At 37.5% G+C, this 18,773-nt stretch overlaps 1 protein-coding gene across 1 annotated transcript; it reads right to left on the bottom strand.

The window, feature by feature from the left end:
- zdhhc13 (zinc finger DHHC-type palmitoyltransferase 13) lies at nucleotides 1–18,312 on the bottom strand. Its single transcript, XM_016240633.1, has 14 exons — nucleotides 18,158–18,312; nucleotides 17,184–17,389; nucleotides 14,377–14,499; nucleotides 13,646–13,723; nucleotides 13,255–13,399; nucleotides 13,092–13,156; nucleotides 9,997–10,159; nucleotides 5,801–5,926; nucleotides 5,105–5,238; nucleotides 4,503–4,509; nucleotides 918–980; nucleotides 568–661; nucleotides 387–470; nucleotides 1–176 (listed from the first exon to the last, which is right to left on the bottom strand). Exons 1-14 carry the CDS (start codon nucleotides 18,179–18,181, stop codon nucleotides 1–3), a joined length of 1,488 nt encoding a protein of 495 aa, XP_016096119.1. The 5' UTR covers nucleotides 18,182–18,312.
- Nucleotides 18,313–18,773: the final 461 nt, after the last annotated feature.

Below are 18,773 nucleotides of genomic sequence, written 5' to 3'. Positions count from 1 at the left end.
TTATATCATGTCATTCACCTGGTAGAGCTGCACCAAAAGCAGGATGGAGGCCCAGGAAGCGTTTAAGAAAGCAAAGCAGAAGATGTAGAGCACCCAGGGAGAGCAGCCTGTCAGAGTAGTCACCACCCCCCAGACGCCCTCCTCTGTGTAGTGCGGTGGACAGTGTTTGGACCAGTCTACACACAGAAAAACACATACTTTTTTAAATGAACATTTTCTTCTGGCGAGACTAAAAATGCAAGATGTAGCCTAGTATTTTACAGACATCAACTATTCATTTTGGAACTAGTCATAGTGAGCATAAGAGACTTCATTCAAAAACAAAAATTGTAGTGACCACAAACTTTTGAATGCTAGTGTACATTCGAGTTCAAGTGGTAACTTACACATGATACTGCCGTAGAACATCCATATGCAGAGAAAGTTCAGAGCAACCAGGAAAAGCACAAAGTATGGGTGATTTCTGGCCCCTGTAAAAGGAGGTTAGCATGAGCGACTCATAATGACAGCAAAAAATGAGAGAAAAGGAAGTCTATGCTATAAAACATCCTAGTTCGTGCATGTTACCTATGCAGCCATTGATCCAAATGGAGTGGTGGTCTTGTTTAGCGACACAAGTGTTACAGGAAAAGCAGTGATTTGCTCTCATTGGCTTCCTCATCTGCAAAAACAAGGTTTTTAAGCTCTATAGGAAACTCTGAAAAACGTTTACAATACAGTATGTTCCTGTTAGTACTACGGTAAAACCATGCAGATTTCCAAACCATGGCCTTGCGGTTAGCGCACACGCTTGGACTCATTCGGTCATAATGCTTTGAGAAGGTAACAAGCCTGAATTTATCTTGCATCATTTCCCAATCCAGTTTTCTTTTCATCATTTGCCCTCTCTATCTTGCCACTAAAAAGAGATAACTTACCATACATGAAGTACAAAATATCCTGGGATCCAGACAGCCTGCCTCTGCCAGAACCACAATATTCTACAGAGAGATAGATGAACCTGTTAAAGTCGCCCAAGAGACTAGAAAGAGTGTAAGAACCTAAAGGAATCGTTAGGTCAAACAATGCAACTGACTTTTCCAATTCAAATGGTCAATATAAATCAGAAAACGCTGATTGCAACAAGCATATATGAATAACAAGAATATTAAAATAATTTTTTATTTAAACATATATACTAAAAAAAAAAATTTTTTTATAAAGTTATTCTGTTCACAGATTTGTATTATGTGCAATGGCACTGTAAATTGTATCAAGCCCTTCATACAGAGACATACTGTCATGATCTGTCTCTTTAAAAATAAATAAATAAATGATCACCAAATCAAAATCAAATCATTAATTCATTTCAATACCAAACAATTTATAAAGCATTTTTTCTGAGAATGTGCAGTATTCATAATTATATACTTAAAAAAATCTGAAATTATAAAACATTTATGTAATATTTAAATATATGTTTATATTTAAATGTAAAAAAAAATACAAAAATCAGTATCATTAAAAAAAACATTAAAATCAGTACAACAAAATGATTTTAATGTTTTTGTTTTACTATTATAAAACTATACTATACTATAATTTTCATATACATACATATAATACATAATACAATAACAGAAATACAATAACAAATATAGGATCTACATTGTCTTGTAATACAGTTCCATTCGTCGCACCCAAAGAAAAACTGCAGTGCTTTACAACTATAGGACAAGAAGAGCTAAATAAACTTATCACTGCATCTAAACCAACAACATGTTTATTAGATCCTGTACCCACTAAATTACTGAAAGACTTGTTACCTGTAGCAGAAGAACTGCTTCTCAATATTATTAACTCGTCGTTGTCTTTAGGTCACGTCCCAAAACCATTCAAGCTGGCGGTTATTAAGCCTCTTATTAAGAAACCACAACTAGATCCTAGTGAACTGTCAAATTACAGACCCATTTCAAATCTTCCTTTTATGTCTAAAATTTTTGAATAAACATTTCATTACACCAAATAATGTTCTTTTTAGCAATATCACATAACAATTTAAAATGACAAATTACTTGCTTCTTGCGTCAGACCAAGGCTGTGTCTCATTGCTAGTTTTATTTGATCTTAGTGCTGCTTTTGACACTATAGATCATGACATACTCACAGATCGAATGCAACTATACGGGTATTCAAGGACAGGCTTTAAGATGATTTAGATCCTACCTGTCCGATCGTTATCACTTTGTCTATTTAAATGGTGAGTCATCTCAATTTTCGGCAGAAAAGTATGGAGTGCCGCAAGGATCTGTCTTAGGCCCTCTGCTATTTTCAATATACATGTTGCCCCTTGGTAATATTAAAGACCAGATGAAACTTCTAAATTGTCTAAGCTAACAGAGTGTGTTAAAAATTTAAAAGATTGGATGACCAATAATTTTCTCTTATTAAATTCGGATAAGACAGAGATTTACAATTTGCATCTAGACAGATGTACTTTTACTTCCTCTACAGTCAAAAATTTGGGTGTTATATTAGACAGCAACTTGTCTTTTGAAAATCATATTTCCCATGTTACAAAAACAGCATTCTTTCATCTTAGAAACACTGCCAAGCTACGAAACACGTTACCTGTTTCTGATGCAGAAAAGCTAGTTCATGCATTCATGACCTCTAGACTGGACTATTGTAATGCACTGCTAGCTGGTTGTGGACTATTGTAATGCACTGCTAGGTGGTTGTCCTGCATCTTCAATAAACAAGCTACAGGTAGTCCAAAATGAGTCCTTACCTGGTCAAGAAAATATGATCATATTACCCCAATTTTACAGTCTCTGCACTGGCTACCTATTAAGTTTCGCATCAGTTACAAAATATTACTACTTACTTATAAGGCCCTTAATGGTCTAGCTCCTGCGTACCTAACTAGTCTTCTACCACGCTACAATCCATCACGCTGCCTAAGGTTGCAAATCTCTGGACTTTTGGTAGTACCTAGGATAGCAAAGTCCACTGAAGGCGGTAGAGCTTCTTTTTAGCCAAGCATTCACATAATGTATCTCGTAATCAAATGCACATTTTAATTCTTTTGCTTGGGTTGAACACATCATCTTTGCTTGGTTGGAACAGCTGCTATACTAATTTAGTCTCTATCTGCTTCTCCGTTTCTGCCACGGGACTTGCATCCCGAGGCAACTAGAAATTACACAAGCTTCAGTCTGGATCCAACCCTTATGAATATTTGAGATGACCGAACACCTGAGAAGAGATGATGCCAACCCCCCAGAAGACCTCAGATGATGCTAACCCTGGAACAACATATAAAGCTACCAAATTTTGCTTAATCGCAATGTATCATCGCAATCGCAAAGTTTAATCGCAACATATAATCAATGTAGTTAATAATTCACCGTCTGTTTGATTACGTGTAATTTGTAATTAACTGCATGATTCGTACTGTACATTTCTGCCATAGTCACCACTAATAACCTACTCCTAAATGTAATGTAGAAACTTAATATTTTCAGTAAAGCTGCTTTGCAGCAATTGGTATCGTGAAAAGCACTATACAAATAAACTTGAATTGAATAATAAAATATAGGATTCTTTTTTCAGAATACATATTACCAAAATAAAATTTGTTTCTTGATTTCTTAGTGCAATATAGTGTGCATAGTTTGTTGCAAATATTATATTTTTATGTATAATATACAAAGGAATAAATTTGTTGTAAAAATGTATAAGAGTGATATTGTAGAAACAGGGCCTTTTAAATACATATGTATGACAAGTCAGTGAAGTCAGTGTGTTTGTTGATGCTTAAACCTTGAAGTGAGGTTGATCACAGCTATGATGCAGGCCAGCAGCACACCCTTAAGTAACCAGGACTCCGTCTTCATGTCTAATATGGAACCGATGGCTCCGACCACAACAACACTGAACACACACAGCAGACAGACCTGAAACACACACGGTCACACACTCTGAATAGTGAAGTCTTTTCAACTGCAATGAAAAATCAGGGTTACAGCAGAGGAATGTGGGTCAGAGAATAAGTGGAATGTTATTTTCTTGTTTAATAAAAGCCTAAAAATGGAGAATTCTCCAGGGCCAAACACACATTATGTGAGAAATTGGCTGCTTTTGTTTCTGAAAGCTTAATTCAAGGTTAAATACAGCCCTGGGATTTCAAGTACTTGCCTCACATCTTCTTTAATAAGGTTAGTGAGAGCGGTGTGTGTGTGTGTGTGTGTGTTTGGGTGTATGTCTGTGTTTGTGAGTTTGCCTGGAACAATTGTTACAAATCCAACCATTAAAACTAAATATACATTATACATATCCATTGCACAAATGCATCTAATTTACCATTAGGTTAAATTAGAGGTTTGTTCAAATTCAAAATACCTGAATTATCTGAATTATAATTATAACTCCAGATTTTAGTGCATTAAATCTACATTACAATGTAAAACTTTTTTCTAATCTGAACTTGTTGGCCTGAGTGTGTCTGAGCACGAGTGTACCTTGTATCTGTTGAGCAGTTTGAGACACGTAGAGTTGGCTTTCATGCGCTCTGTCTTCACCACAAGACCTCAGATGATGCTAACCCTGGAACAACATATAAAGCTACCAAATTTTGCTTAATCGCAATGTATCATCGCAATCGCAAAGTTTAATCGCAACATATAATCAATGTAGTTAATAATTCACCGTCTGTTTGATTACGTGTAATTTGTAATTAACTGCATGATTCGTACTGTACATTTCTGCCATAGTCACCACTAATAACCTACTCCTAAATGTAATGTAGAAACTTAATATTTTCAGTAAAGCTGCTTTGCAGCAATTGGTATCGTGAAAAGCACTATACAAATAAACTTGAATTGAATAATAAAATATAGGATTCTTTTTTCAGAATACATATTACCAAAATAAAATTTGTTTTTTGATTTCTTAGTGCAATATAGTGTGCATAGTTTGTTGCAAATATTATATTTTTATGTATAATATACAAAGGAATAAATTTGTTGTAAAAATGTATAAGAGTGATATTGTAGAAACAGGGCCTTTTAAATACATATGTATGACAAGTCAGTGAAGTCAGTGTGTTTGTTGATGCTTAAACCTTGAAGTGAGGTTGATCACAGCTATGATGCAGGCCAGCAGCACACCCTTAAGTAACCAGGACTCCGTCTTCATGTCTAATATGGAACCGATGGCTCCGACCACAACAACACTGAACACACACAGCAGACAGACCTGAAACACACACGGTCACACACTCTGAATAGTGAAGTCTTTTCAACTGCAATGAAAAATCAGGGTTACAGCAGAGGAATGTGGGTCAGAGAATAAGTGGAATGTTATTTTCTTGTTTAATAAAAGCCTAAAAATGGAGAATTCTCCAGGGCCAAACACACATTATGTGAGAAATTGGCTGCTTTTGTTTCTGAAAGCTTAATTCAAGGTTAAATACAGCCCTGGGATTTCAAGTACTTGCCTCACATCTTCTTTAATAAGGTTAGTGAGAGCGGTGTGTGTGTGTGTGTGTGTTTGGGTGTATGTCTGTGTTTGTGAGTTTGCCTGGAACAATTGTTACAAATCCAACCATTAAAACTAAATATACATTATACATATCCATTGCACAAATGCATCTAATTTACCATTAGGTTAAATTAGAGGTTTGTTCAAATTCAAAATACCTGAATTATCTGAATTATAATTATAACTCCAGATTTTAGTGCATTAAATCTACATTACAATGTAAAACTTTTTTCTAATCTGAACTTGTTGGCCTGAGTGTGTCTGAGCACGAGTGTACCTTGTATCTGTTGAGCAGTTTGAGACACGTAGAGTTGGCTTTCATGCGCTCTGTCTTCACCACACTGAGCATGTGAATGAGCAGAGGGCTGTGCACCTGGTGTGCCAGGTCAATGGGAGTGTGACCCTGAAAATAACACAAAAACATCACTTAAAAAGAACACAAAGTAAAGATCAACTTTCAGACTGAACGGCCAGGTGAGTGACGGGCATTGCTTTGGAACCAGTTTTACAGCTATGGAGAAACACTGATCTTTTGTTCTGCCAGTTTAAACTGTATCATTATGGCTTTGGTATTAGTGACTGGACATGTAATAGCAAGCAATAAGATGTTTAAAACTTATAAATGGAATGAATGTGAGCACTTTCAGAAAGTACACAGGTTTTAAGGCCAGTCTTTGACTGCAGTCATTTGGTTTGCACAAAAAACATCACATACTTAAAGCTGCAGTCCGTAAGTTTTGCCTCTTTGTCGCCATCTCTGTTTGAAAACCTGGAATTGCAGCTGTGTGCAGATTTATCTAGCTTGCGTGGGTTGTGAGCCAGCACGGCTCCAGCACGGATTAATCTAATGTTCTGAAGAGTATGTGTGGCAGTCAGTCACCGCACCGGTGTGGATATTTACTGTACTTCGCAATCACAGATTCTAGCCTACGTCTTGGAATATATGACCCAAAAAAGTATTTTTACCGTATATATTGCCATCTGAACAAGTAACAAGTCTGCCACGTTTGTTCTGACCACCTGAGGAAAAAAGCATTACCATAAATCTCGCTACCAATGGTGATTAAATCGATAGCAAGCAATAAGATGTTTAAAACTTATAAATGGAATGAATGTGAGCACTTTCAGAAAGTACACCGGTTTTAAGGCCAGTCTTTGACTGCAGTCATTTGGTTTGCACAAAAAACATCACATACTTAAAGCTGCAGTCCGTAAGTTTTGCCTCTTTGTCGCCATCTCTGTTTGAAAACCTGGAATTGCAGCTGTGTGGATATTTACTGTACTTCGCAATCACAGATTCTAGCCTACGTCTTGGAATATATGACCCAAAAAAGTATTTTCACCGTATATATTGCCATCTGAACAAGTAACAAGTCTGCCACGTTTGTTCTGACCACCTGAGGAAAAAAGCATTACCATAAATCTCGCTACCAATGGTGATTAAATCGAAAGATCGGTTAGCTCATATCACATCAAACCGTTCAAACTTTATTCTCAAATGGTTAATGTTAACAACATCAGCATTGGTGACTATGAGTATAGTGTGTATTAGCATGTAGATTTCAATTTCTGCACAGTCTAATCTAATTGTCATACTCTTCGAATTTCATATTAAGAAATTATTTTAACCCAAAAAGCAAATTATGCTCCCTTTGAACTGTATTTCTTTAAAATACAAATCTTTGTAATCCCAGGCTATCTGTAATCAGAAGCACATTTATAACTGGAATATAATTTAATTTAATTCACATATGTTTCATAAACACTTGATCCTTTCTGGATTACAATCCGCCATCAAAATGATACATTTAATTATTCTGGCTGCTGTGAGAAAAGGCTATAAACGATCCACCACCTGCAGGATCCTCACATGCCATAGCCTAGTAGCCGGGACAACTTATTTATGTTTACAGACATGACGTAATGACGCAGTGCCATACTCGAATTTCCAGCGAAAACCTACCCGTACCACTCAAATTAGAAAACATTATTATAAGCTAACCGTTGTGAATCGAGCTAAAGTAAGGCGATAGTTTTGAACACTGGCTGGTTATGTACTTGCTCAAATACTGATTTCGGATAATTTTTAACCAAAAAAAGTTACGGACTGCAGCTTTAAATCATAAAATCAAAGCTGACCCTATTTACTTCTTAAATAAATGTCTCTGGTCTTATTATGCACAGTTCAACACAGTTGAGTTTTCATAACCTCATAATTTTTCATAAATCATCTAAAATGGAATAAATTCTCTTTATTTTAAAATGAGTTTTCTTCTGACATAAGCAAGTTTAAAGGGATAGTTCACCCAAAAATTACAATTCTGACATCATTAACTCAACATCACATTGTTCCAAACCTGCACGACTCTCCTTCTTCTGCAAACCACAAAAAAAAAATTACCAAACAGTTTTAGGTCCCATCGACTTCCATTATATTTTTTGTCCAAACTATGGAAGTTATTTGGGAACCAAAACCATTTGCTTAGCGATATTCTTCAAAATATCACAGAAGAAGTCATACAGGTTTGGAACGACATGACGGGGAGTAAATAATTAACAGAATTAAAATTTTTGGATGAACTGCCTCTTTAAAGTGCCCCTATTATGGATTTTTGAAAATTACCTTTCATGCAGTGTGTAGGCCTAACACAGCTCTAAGTGATTGAAAACATCCTGCAAAGTTTTAAATCTGAAAGTACACCTTGTATAAAGTTATTGTCTCTCAAAAGAAAGAGTCGACTCTGAATCACTGAAACGAGTCGTTTTTAAAACGAATCCCAAGCCGTTTCATGTTGATGTAAACATGAAGCATTAGCATATTGCCCGCCCACTTGTTTGTCTTTTCCCTTGGTCTGAATGAAAATGCAAATTCATTCTCTGCCTCTAGGTGCCACTTTTGGAGTGGTAAAAATAGCGGTTTCCCCGGTAACGCTGTACACAAAGCAGCACTGCGCTCACAAACACTGCTTTATCGGGCATTACAGGCAGGATGAAATGTAAATGAGACCGATCAGACCAAACACCGCAGATTAGCGTCACACATAGGAGGGGTTTGGAAAAAATTAATCGTTGAGCGAATCATTTGGAGTCATTGAGCAAGTAAGGTAAAAATAAATGCATATTATAAGACAATAAAAGGTTTTTTTTGAACTTGCATGCATGTCAACCTGTTGTTGGGGACCAAAATATGAACCTTTCATTACCCATTATAGGGGCACTTAAAGGGCTTATGTGCCCACTTACATTGGTATTCTCCAGGTCGATGCTGGCTCCAGCCTCCAGCAGGATGTGGACCGCATCAACGTTGCCAGCCAGCACAGCGCAGTGCAGAGGTGAGTTTCTGTTCATTTTATCAACCGCATTCACTGAAGCGTTGCACTTTATCAGGAAGTTTGTGGGCTCAGGTCTGTGTTTCAAAACACCAAAACGACAAGGTGTGAGAAGAGAAAAATATCAGGACAGGAAAGTGTCTAACCACAGCCTACAAGATGACTCAAATCTGCTATACTTTACAATATCTGAGCTAGTCGTTTTGAGTAATGCTTCCAAAATTAAAGGTGCAGTAGGAGATCTTGGAAAATTCTAACTTTAGCCTGATCGCACTGAAAGCGAACGTCCCACCCTCCCTGCAATCGCTGTCCAAAGCCACGCCCCCTGAACGCATATACGCTCACAGACCAGAATAGGAGAGACAACATAGGCTACATCAGCGGTTTCCAATTTCAGCCCATGTTCCGAAGTGAAGTAAACTTCAACGGATTTCCCCCGCTCAGGGAGTAGGGAGCAATAAACACTGTGTAGGGATCATATCGATCAGAACACAGTTCATGCACGTAGCTCACTTCTAACGAGCTGGTTATCTGAATCGGGTGTGTTAACTAAGCGAGACCTGCAAAATATGCATTTTGGCGTAAGGACTCTGAAAGTACACCTTGTATAAAGTTATTGTCTCTCAAAAGAAAGAGTCGACTCTGAATCACTGAAACGAGTCGTTTTTAAAACGAATCCCAAGCCGTTTCATGTTGATGTAAACATGAAGCATTAGCATATTGCCCGCCCACTTGTTTGTCTTTTCCCTTGGTCTGAATGAAAATGCAAATTCATTCTCTGCCTCTAGGTGCCACTTTTGGAGTGGTAAAAATAGCGGTTTCCCCGGTAACGCTGTACACAAAGCAGCACTGCGCTCACAAACACTGCTTTATCGGGCATTACAGGCAGGATGAAATGTAAATGAGACCGATCAGACCAAACACCGCAGATTAGCGTCACACATAGGAGGGGTTTGGAAAAAATTAATCGTTGAGCGAATCATTTGGAGTCATTGAGCAAGTAAGGTAAAAATAAATGCATATTATAAGACAATAAAAGGTTTTTTTTGAACTTGCATGCATGTCAACCTGTTGTTGGGGACCAAAATATGAACCTTTCATTACCCATTATAGGGGCACTTAAAGGGCTTATGTGCCCACTTACATTGGCATTCTCCAGGTCGATGCTGGCTCCAGCCTCCAGCAGGATGTGGACCGCATCAACGTTGCCAGCCAGCACAGCGCAGTGCAGAGGTGAGTTTCTGTTCATTTTATCAACCGCATTCACTGAAGCGTTGCACTTTATCAGGAAGTTTGTGGGCTCAGGTCTGTGTTTCAAAACACCAAAACGACAAGGTGTGAGAAGAGAAAAATATCAGGACAGGAAAGTGTCTAACCACAGCCTACAAGATGACTCAAATCTGCTATACTTTACAATATCTGAGCTAGTCGTTTTGAGTAATGCTTCCAAAATTAAAGGTGCAGTAGGAGATCTTGGAAAATTCTAACTTTAGCCTGATCGCACTGAAAGCGAACGTCCCACCCTCCCTGCAATCGCTGTCCAAAGCCACGCCCCCTGAACGCATATACGCTCACAGACCAGAATAGGAGAGACAACATAGGCTACATCAGCGGTTTCCAATTTCAGCCCATGTTCCGAAGTGAAGTAAACTTCAACGGATTTCCCCCGCTCAGGGAGTAGGGAGCAATAAACACTGTGTAGGGATCATATCGATCAGAACACAGTTCATGCACGTAGCTCACTTCTAACGAGCTGGTTATCTGAATCGGGTGTGTTAACTAAGCGAGACCTGCAAAATATGCATTTTGGCGTAAGGACTGGAATTGGGAACCGCTGGGCTACATCATGTGTCATTCACCAGTGAGAAAATATTAAAAGTACTACAATACCAGGAAGGAAGATCGGGTTGTTGATGTTTGTCTGCCATTCTTGCGTGAACGTGCTGATGACGTATCATGTTTGCGCGAACCGGGTGCACAGAGATATGCTAATACTAGGGATGCTCCGATCGGTATCGGCCGATAATCATATTTTATGACTCAATCGGTACTCACCAACTTGGCCGATCTCAGGAACCGATCGCAATTTGATGACGTCAACGCGTGACGACGTACAAAATGCGTGGGGACATAAATTATTTGGCACCGCAGTCATGTCATCACCGGTGTGGAAATGTTATGACATTTCGAGAAACAATGAAATATTCGCTGTTTGTTGTGTATGTTTTGCATGATGATATGATGAATAGATGGTTAATTTTTAATAGCAGATTCAGTGACGTTGATCTGTGCCTCACTGCACGCGTCTGCGGCGCATTACGGCTCCACGGCCACCGGAGCTGATCGCGGCCGCTCTAGTCAGTGCTTGTGTTTATCAGTCAGCTGCGGCATGTTTCTGAAGCGGCTAACGCTGCTTTATCAGGCATAAAACATGCGAGATGAAATGAAAATGACATCGAACATTTTCTAAAGATAGTCTTCCTTCAGAAATACAGTGATATAAAAACACCCGCACCTACCAGCAGTACGTGCTCATGTTTATTCAACGAAGCCTTTTGAAAAATCCGTCAGTTTTGATATTGTGGTGAGCGCCACAAATAAATAAATGTATGGGAAACACATCCCACAGCACAACCACCTGAGCCCAACTTCAGTCTTCTCATCACCTTAACTTTAACTGCGTTTGTAGCCAGCGCCATAGCCAGACTGATAAACAAACACAGACCGGTAGTTAACTTTGGGCCAGGCGCGTGCGCCCATTGAAACTGTCTATATAAAGCTTGAAGCATCAGAATTGGCATCGGTATCGGCCGATCATCATAACAAGAAATCGGTACTCAGTATCGGCTGCAAAAATCTTGATCGGAGCATCCCTAGCTAATACATAAGTTGACAGGCAGGTAGGAAAGCCAATTAAATCACTCGGACCGAGCATTTTGATTGGATGAACATTTCTTGGTCCTACGCCTTCCACAGAATATATAAATACATTTAGACCACTTAACTTAATGATTGTTATTGGGATTAGGGGTGTGCGATATTGACAAAAAATTATATCTCGATATTTTCTGTGATTTTATCAATAACGATAATTAAACGATATTTTGTTGAGTGTGTTATTTTGCTGGTACCTTAAGGACTGCCGAAGACAGCTGACTCCTAATGTTTTTAATATTCTTCATATTCTGTGTGGTGGTCAGTTCATACTGATAGAAATTAATCTTTTCCAATAAGTTTAAACTGATTTTTGCATTTTATGGGCATTTTTACCTTTATAAAGCCATTTTTTCTAAAAGTGTCCATTATCTTTTGAGTCAAATTCTTACATTTAATCAGGGAATTAGAATAATAAGACATTTGGGCTGTTACCAAGCAAATTCAATCAACACAGAAGCTGCATCTGAAGTGGCATTTAGATGTATTTACACACATGTATTTTGTCACCGTCATGTTGCTCAGAGATGCAAAACAGCGCTGTGGCTGTATTCAGAATGATTTTTGTTGGCGAATTAGAGCAAAAACAAGCAATACGGTGTCTAAAACGTAAGTCTCTTAATTAACTGATTGTTTATTGAATTCAATGGTAATTTTTGGAGAAAAACGGCACTCTTCGTGTGAAATTGAATAACTATATGAAGTGGTATAAATTTATACATTTTCTGCCATCATGTCTTGAATTTGTGATCATTCTAAATGCATTTTAATAAACTGAATCATGCGGTGAAAGAAAACACACTAAATGCGCACACGCACTAGTCTAGACTTCACGTAATGTATGCGTGCGCTCTGTAGGGATGTTTTGAATGGTTTTTGCAAAATACTCTATAATGTCAAATCGCACATCGTTAAAACAACATATCGCAGACGATATATATCGCACACCCCTAATTGGGATGTGAAGAGACTTTCAACCAGCATAACAAAATATGTTTCTGAAGACAATCACCTATTGCACCTTTAACACGCACTGTAGGCCAAATGCCTGTACAAGATGCCTATAAATTAGAAATGACAGATATAAAATTGTACACATGCTGTTCAAAAATTTGGAGTTGGTGAGACATTTTAATGTTTTTGAAATAAGTATCTTATTTATGCTCACCGAGGCTGTATTTATCTGCATCTCTACACGTATTAAATTTAAAAAACGGTTTCATAGTTACTTCTTAATTGGCAGATGTGTAAAAAAAAAAAAAAAACTAAACTTCAAAGCCTGATTGAGTTGACTGGTCATCTTACCCGATGATTTTTTGTGCTGCCAGCATTAGTGGAGTTTGTCCATTTATGTCCGGCGAATCCACTTCCTACAACAACACGGGAACAAGAATAGTATTCAACCGCATTACTCAGTATTCAAACCTTCCATCGTTATTTAAAATGTCACTTTGTGCTTGTGTCACACCTGTCCTTTGGCCATAAGGAACGCAGCGATGGGCATATGCTGGAAGAGCACAGCCAGATGGAGACCCCGATACCCTTCACCGTCTGCTAATGATGGATCGGCTCCATATCGCATCAGCTGAATGACCATAGACAAATGACCCTGTCTGTTCAGGGGTGACCGGGAACAACATCAGCAGATATAAAACATGCTCAAGTGCCACTTTTAGAACCGACATTGTTCAAAGCCATTTTTGCACTGGTTTTAACTGACAGTGTTTTGGTGATTTTAGTGGATAAATGCAGATGTCAGTTCTTCAAGATCACACAGGTGTAGTTCATTACATTTACTAAGACATGTTCCACTATGTAAGGTCATTGCAAATTTATTGCTGTATATATCTGAAACATACCGTATGGCCCAGTGGAGTGGTGTTGAATTCAGGTCACCGCCTAGCTGGTCTATGACAGCTCCTTTAGATATGTAGTATCTATGAAACACAGCAGAACATATGCAAATACAAGTAAGAATAGGTTTAATAAGTGAAGTGATTTACGTGTTGCAACTGTTTAATAGTAATGTACACTGGCTGCCAAAAGTTGGGAATAATTAATTTTTTCAAATGCTTTTGAAAGAAGTCTCTTAAGGCTGTATTTACTTGATCGAAAATACAGTAAAAATAGTAATATTACAGTTTAAAAAGACCTGTTTTCTATTTACATATATTTTTTTAATGTAATTTATTCCTGTTATGGCAAAGCTGAGATTTCGAATAAATGCTGCATCACAAAAACTAAAATGTTAAGCAGCAAAAACTGTTTTCAATATTGATAATAATAATAAGAAGAAGAAGAAGAAGAAACATTATTAGCTGAGCACTAATAATATAATAATTGTGCACAAAATCATCACATTAGAATGATTTCCGAAGGATCATCTGACACTGAAGAGAAGACTGGAGTAATGATGCTGAAAATTCAGCTTGGCATCACAGGAATAAATTACATATTAAAATATTTCTGATCAAATAAATGCAGTCTTGGTGAACATAAGAGATTATTTCAAAAACATTTAAAAACCTTAAATATTCCAAACTGCATGGGAAAAAAAAAACAACAACATGAAAACAACAAAAAATCTTACTTGACAATATCTGCTCGATTATTGATGGCGGCCCAATGGAGAGGTGTAACATTCTCTTTGTCAGGCTGCCTAACGTCATAACCAGACTCGATAAGTTCTTTACACCTCTCAAGAGCACCAAACCTACAATTTAAAATAAACAAGAGAAAGAAAGATGCTGATTTCTTTTTTTTTTCATCAGAATTGACTTGATTGAACATGTATACCCACATACAATGCAGGTTTTCTGCATGAACAAAAGATCTGCATCGTCTAATGGAAATGAACTATTTGAGCAGTGTGAAGCATGCAGGTGAGACAACAGATATGGACGCTGCTTGAGTTAATAGAAAGCCAGATATTACAACAGCACAATAGTATTGTGTATTTGTTTTGTCTGCTTCTACACAAAGGGAAGATGAATGATCTGTTTACACAATCTTTCTACTCGCTACTGAACAGCTAGATTTCAGAGTAAGATCAAGAACATATGTGAAATATTTACTGGATGCTTGAAATATCCCTACATTGTTTAACTCTCAATAACACGGACCATTCAGGACCATTATGAGGTTTTGCATTGTCAATTAAGCACATTTCAACTAGAGGTCGACCGATATATCGGTTTTGCCGAATAATCGGCACCGATAGTTGATTGCTGGAACTATCGGTGATCGTCAAAAATTTATGCCGATAGTTTTCCCGGGTTGTGTCCATTGCTGGAGCGGCTGAGAAGGGTCTGCTGCCATTACACAGTGCGAGAGCGGCCTCTAGTGGTTGAAATCACTGCCAGCACGTGCTATTTGTTTAGACACGTGATGCTGCACGCTGAACAGAGCGGGAAACTTCAGACGCGGATTTAAATGCAGCCGACAGAAAATCCTGCAGTGCCACAGAGCGCCATTCACATAGTTTTCCTTTAAATTACATTATATTGGTCCCGAATCGTTGTTAATGTACATAATGAATTGTGTATTGTGCATTTTCAGCAAAACGTTTGTCTTTCTGTGGCTCTAATAAAGTCTGTGTGCTTCATTTATAGAGCTATAATATAGGTCGCGCTTTCTCTTTCCGTTTGCTCCGTTTTTTAAACACCGAACTTCAAACTCATCTATACCAAATTGTTCATTCTTGAAGTAAACTTGTGTCTTTTTTTTTACTACTACTACTACTAGTACTAGTACTATCGGTATCGGCAAAATGTACTATCGGTCGACCTCTAATTTCAACTCCAATAATCTATATTGCATTACAAAAAAATCCTGTAAAACAGTAAATGCAAAATCTGGGAGAGAAAAAAAATTAAAAAAAAAAAAAGTGACGTCAAATGTGGCCAAGTATGGTTACCCATACTCGGAATTAGTGCTCTGCATTTAACCCATCCTAAGTGCACACACACAGCAGTGAACACACACCCGGAGCAGTGGGCAGCCATTTTTATGCTGCGGCGCATAAGGAAGCAGTTGGGGGTTCGGTGGGAGAGCGCTTTACATTCACTCCCCCCACCTACAATCCCTGCCGGTACGAGACTCGAACTCGCAACCTTTAGGTTACGAGTCCAACTCTCTAACCATTAGGCCACAACTTCCCCCAGACTCTACTATTCAAAAGTTTAGTGATCAGTATGATTATACGAGTATGATGTTATAGGTATTATTCTTTTGAACTTTCCATTCTTAAAATAAATCCTGACAAAATACATCACAGTTTCCAAACTGTTATCAACACTGATGATAAGAAGAAATGTTTCTTGAGCAGCAAATCACCGGTACGAGACTCGAACTCGCAACCTTTAGGTTATGAGTCCAACTCTCTAACCATTAGGCCACAACTTCCCCCAGACTCTACTATTCAAGTTTAGGGATCAGTATGATTATACGAGTATGATGTTATAGGTATTATTCTTTTGAACTTTCCATTCTTAAAATAAATCCTGACAAAATACATCACAGTTTCCAAACTGTTATCAACACTGATGATAAGAAGAAATGTTTCTTGAGCAGCAAATCAGCATATTAGAATGATTTCTGAAGGATCTGCTGAAAGTTCATTTTACAATTGCATTTTAAATTATATTAAAACATAGAATTGTTCTTTTAAATTTGTAATAATAATATATTAAAATATATTAAAAACTCATACTGACCCCAAACGTTTGAACAGTATGTAAAATATATAACATATGTTTTAAATTATAAGGATACTTTATTTAATTTTGCACCATATTTACACATTATGGCAGAATTTGGAATACTATTTTTATGCAAACTTTTAAAAATGTAAAAACTACATATAATTATACAATAATTGTCTCTTTTTTTTTTAAATGAGGGGGAATTTGTTTAATTGTTGAAGTTTTTTTATTATTATTATTTAGGAGTGAAATCTGATCGGAGCATCAATTTTGTGAGATTCACACTTAAACTAATTCCTCTAATCACACAAATACTTTTAGTACTTATTTAATTTTGCACCATATTTACACATTATGGCAGAATTTGGAATACTATTTTTATGCAAACTTTTAAAAATGTAAAAACTACATATAATTATACAATAATTGTCTCTTTTTTTTTAAATGAGGGGGAATTTGTTTAATTGTTGAAGTTTTTTTATTATTATTATTTAGGAGTGAAATCTGATCGGAGCAACAATTTTGTGAGATTCACACTTAAACTAATTCCTCTAATCACACAAATACTTTTAGTATACAGCTGGGACAAAATCTCCAGGGCATCTTAATAGCATCACCAGCAGCTAAACATTCCGCTCTGATTATTAAGTGTAATCCCATTGTGTTTATTGCACGTCAAGGGAATAAGTCTCACTGTGTCGCTTTGACGATATCCCAGGAACTGCTGTCCTCCGGATGCGAGACCTTCCTCGGCTGCTGCGTGGGATCGAGAGGCCCCGGGACCAGCTGGCCGTGGAAGCCACCGGGCATAAAACCGCTAAATCCAGGTCCTCCATGACCGTGGGAGTGGCTTCCGCCGTGTCCATGGCAACTGTCACCCATGTGACCATGGGAGTGGCACTGTAAAATAATTTACAACACAAGTTATTTCTGACAAATTTTAAGGTTAACATCAAATGCGCCTGGTTTTGAAAATGAACAAACTGAATTTGTTTTCTACACACATCCACTGCCAGATGTGTGTAGAAAACGTATTACTATTATTCATATTAGTAGCAATGGTTGTAGTAACAAGAGCATGCCAAGGCCGGTCATGTGACATGAACATGGCAGTGCCCAGGAGGGAGACTCTCTCCATGTAAAATAAAACAGATTGTTCTAGAGGACCAACAGGTCTGGGGTCTCCATGCCAAATTATATTTAATTACTTAAAAAGCAAACATGTTTAATGTATTATTTTTTTAATTAACAAACAATATGAGTGCACATTTAAACAAAAGACAGAGATTTAGTTCAGCTCGGTACATGTTGCTAGTAAACATCTGATTTGCCTTCTTGTAGTGATGGTTTGAACTTTTAATATGCTAATGTAACCTTCCTATTATCTGAAAACTGTAGCTGACCCATAAACATGTTCTATATTTAGCCAATATTTATGGTCAGTTACTGCCAATCAAAGACAATAATCAAGCTTGGGCTTGTTTTCCAGATCTAATCAAATAATTACATGTATAAAATGTACAGTGCTAGTTGAATAGTTGATCGATCAGCACGTACACACATAGACACAGGTGATCAGTTAGCTATAGATGCTAAGTTAGCTTAACCGGTCTAATGAATCCATTTAATGAGGAAACAAAAGAGAATATAAAACATTTTCTCTCTTACTCCGTCTCCTTCTGACCAGTCCATCACTTCTGCGCGAGGTTACAAGTGATTGATCATGAAGAATTTACGCTGACAGAGACTGAAGTCGGGCGTGCGTTCGGCGCATCTTCCACTTCCTGGATACGAGTGACAAATCCTGCGCTCTGATTGGCCGCTTTGTCTCAGTGACGTCGCTTTTGTTTGCCTTTTTCAGAATCAGAATCAGAATGAGTTTTTATTGCCAGGTATGTTTACACATACGAGGAATTTGTTTTCGTGACAGAAGCGTCCACAGTGTAACAGAATGACAGTGACAGAACAAAAAACACAGATAATAAAAAATAAAAATAGAACAAGTAAAATAAGGAATAAAAATATACAAATCGACAATTGTATGTACAGGTATATAACAACAGACAGTTGTATGTACAGGTATATTATGCGCAAATTGAAATTTACAAAAAAAAATTGTATTTCCTTCCGAACAAGAGCGCATTCCTGTCTGTCTACCGACAGAGACAGGAGCCTTCGTATGTCAGAAATGCAGACAATCGTTACATCAGGTTTTACACTCTGTGTGGGTCATATGCCAGTTAAACAAGCTGTTCCGGTTCAGTTTGTGAAACACTGTGAAAAC

Source organism: Sinocyclocheilus grahami, unplaced genomic scaffold (genome assembly GCF_001515645.1).
Source record: "Sinocyclocheilus grahami isolate Dianchi unplaced genomic scaffold, SAMN03320097.WGS_v1.1 scaffold596.1, whole genome shotgun sequence".
NCBI lineage: Eukaryota > Metazoa > Chordata > Actinopteri > Cypriniformes > Cyprinidae > Sinocyclocheilus > Sinocyclocheilus grahami.
This window is presented reverse-complemented; position numbering and strand designations above follow the sequence as displayed.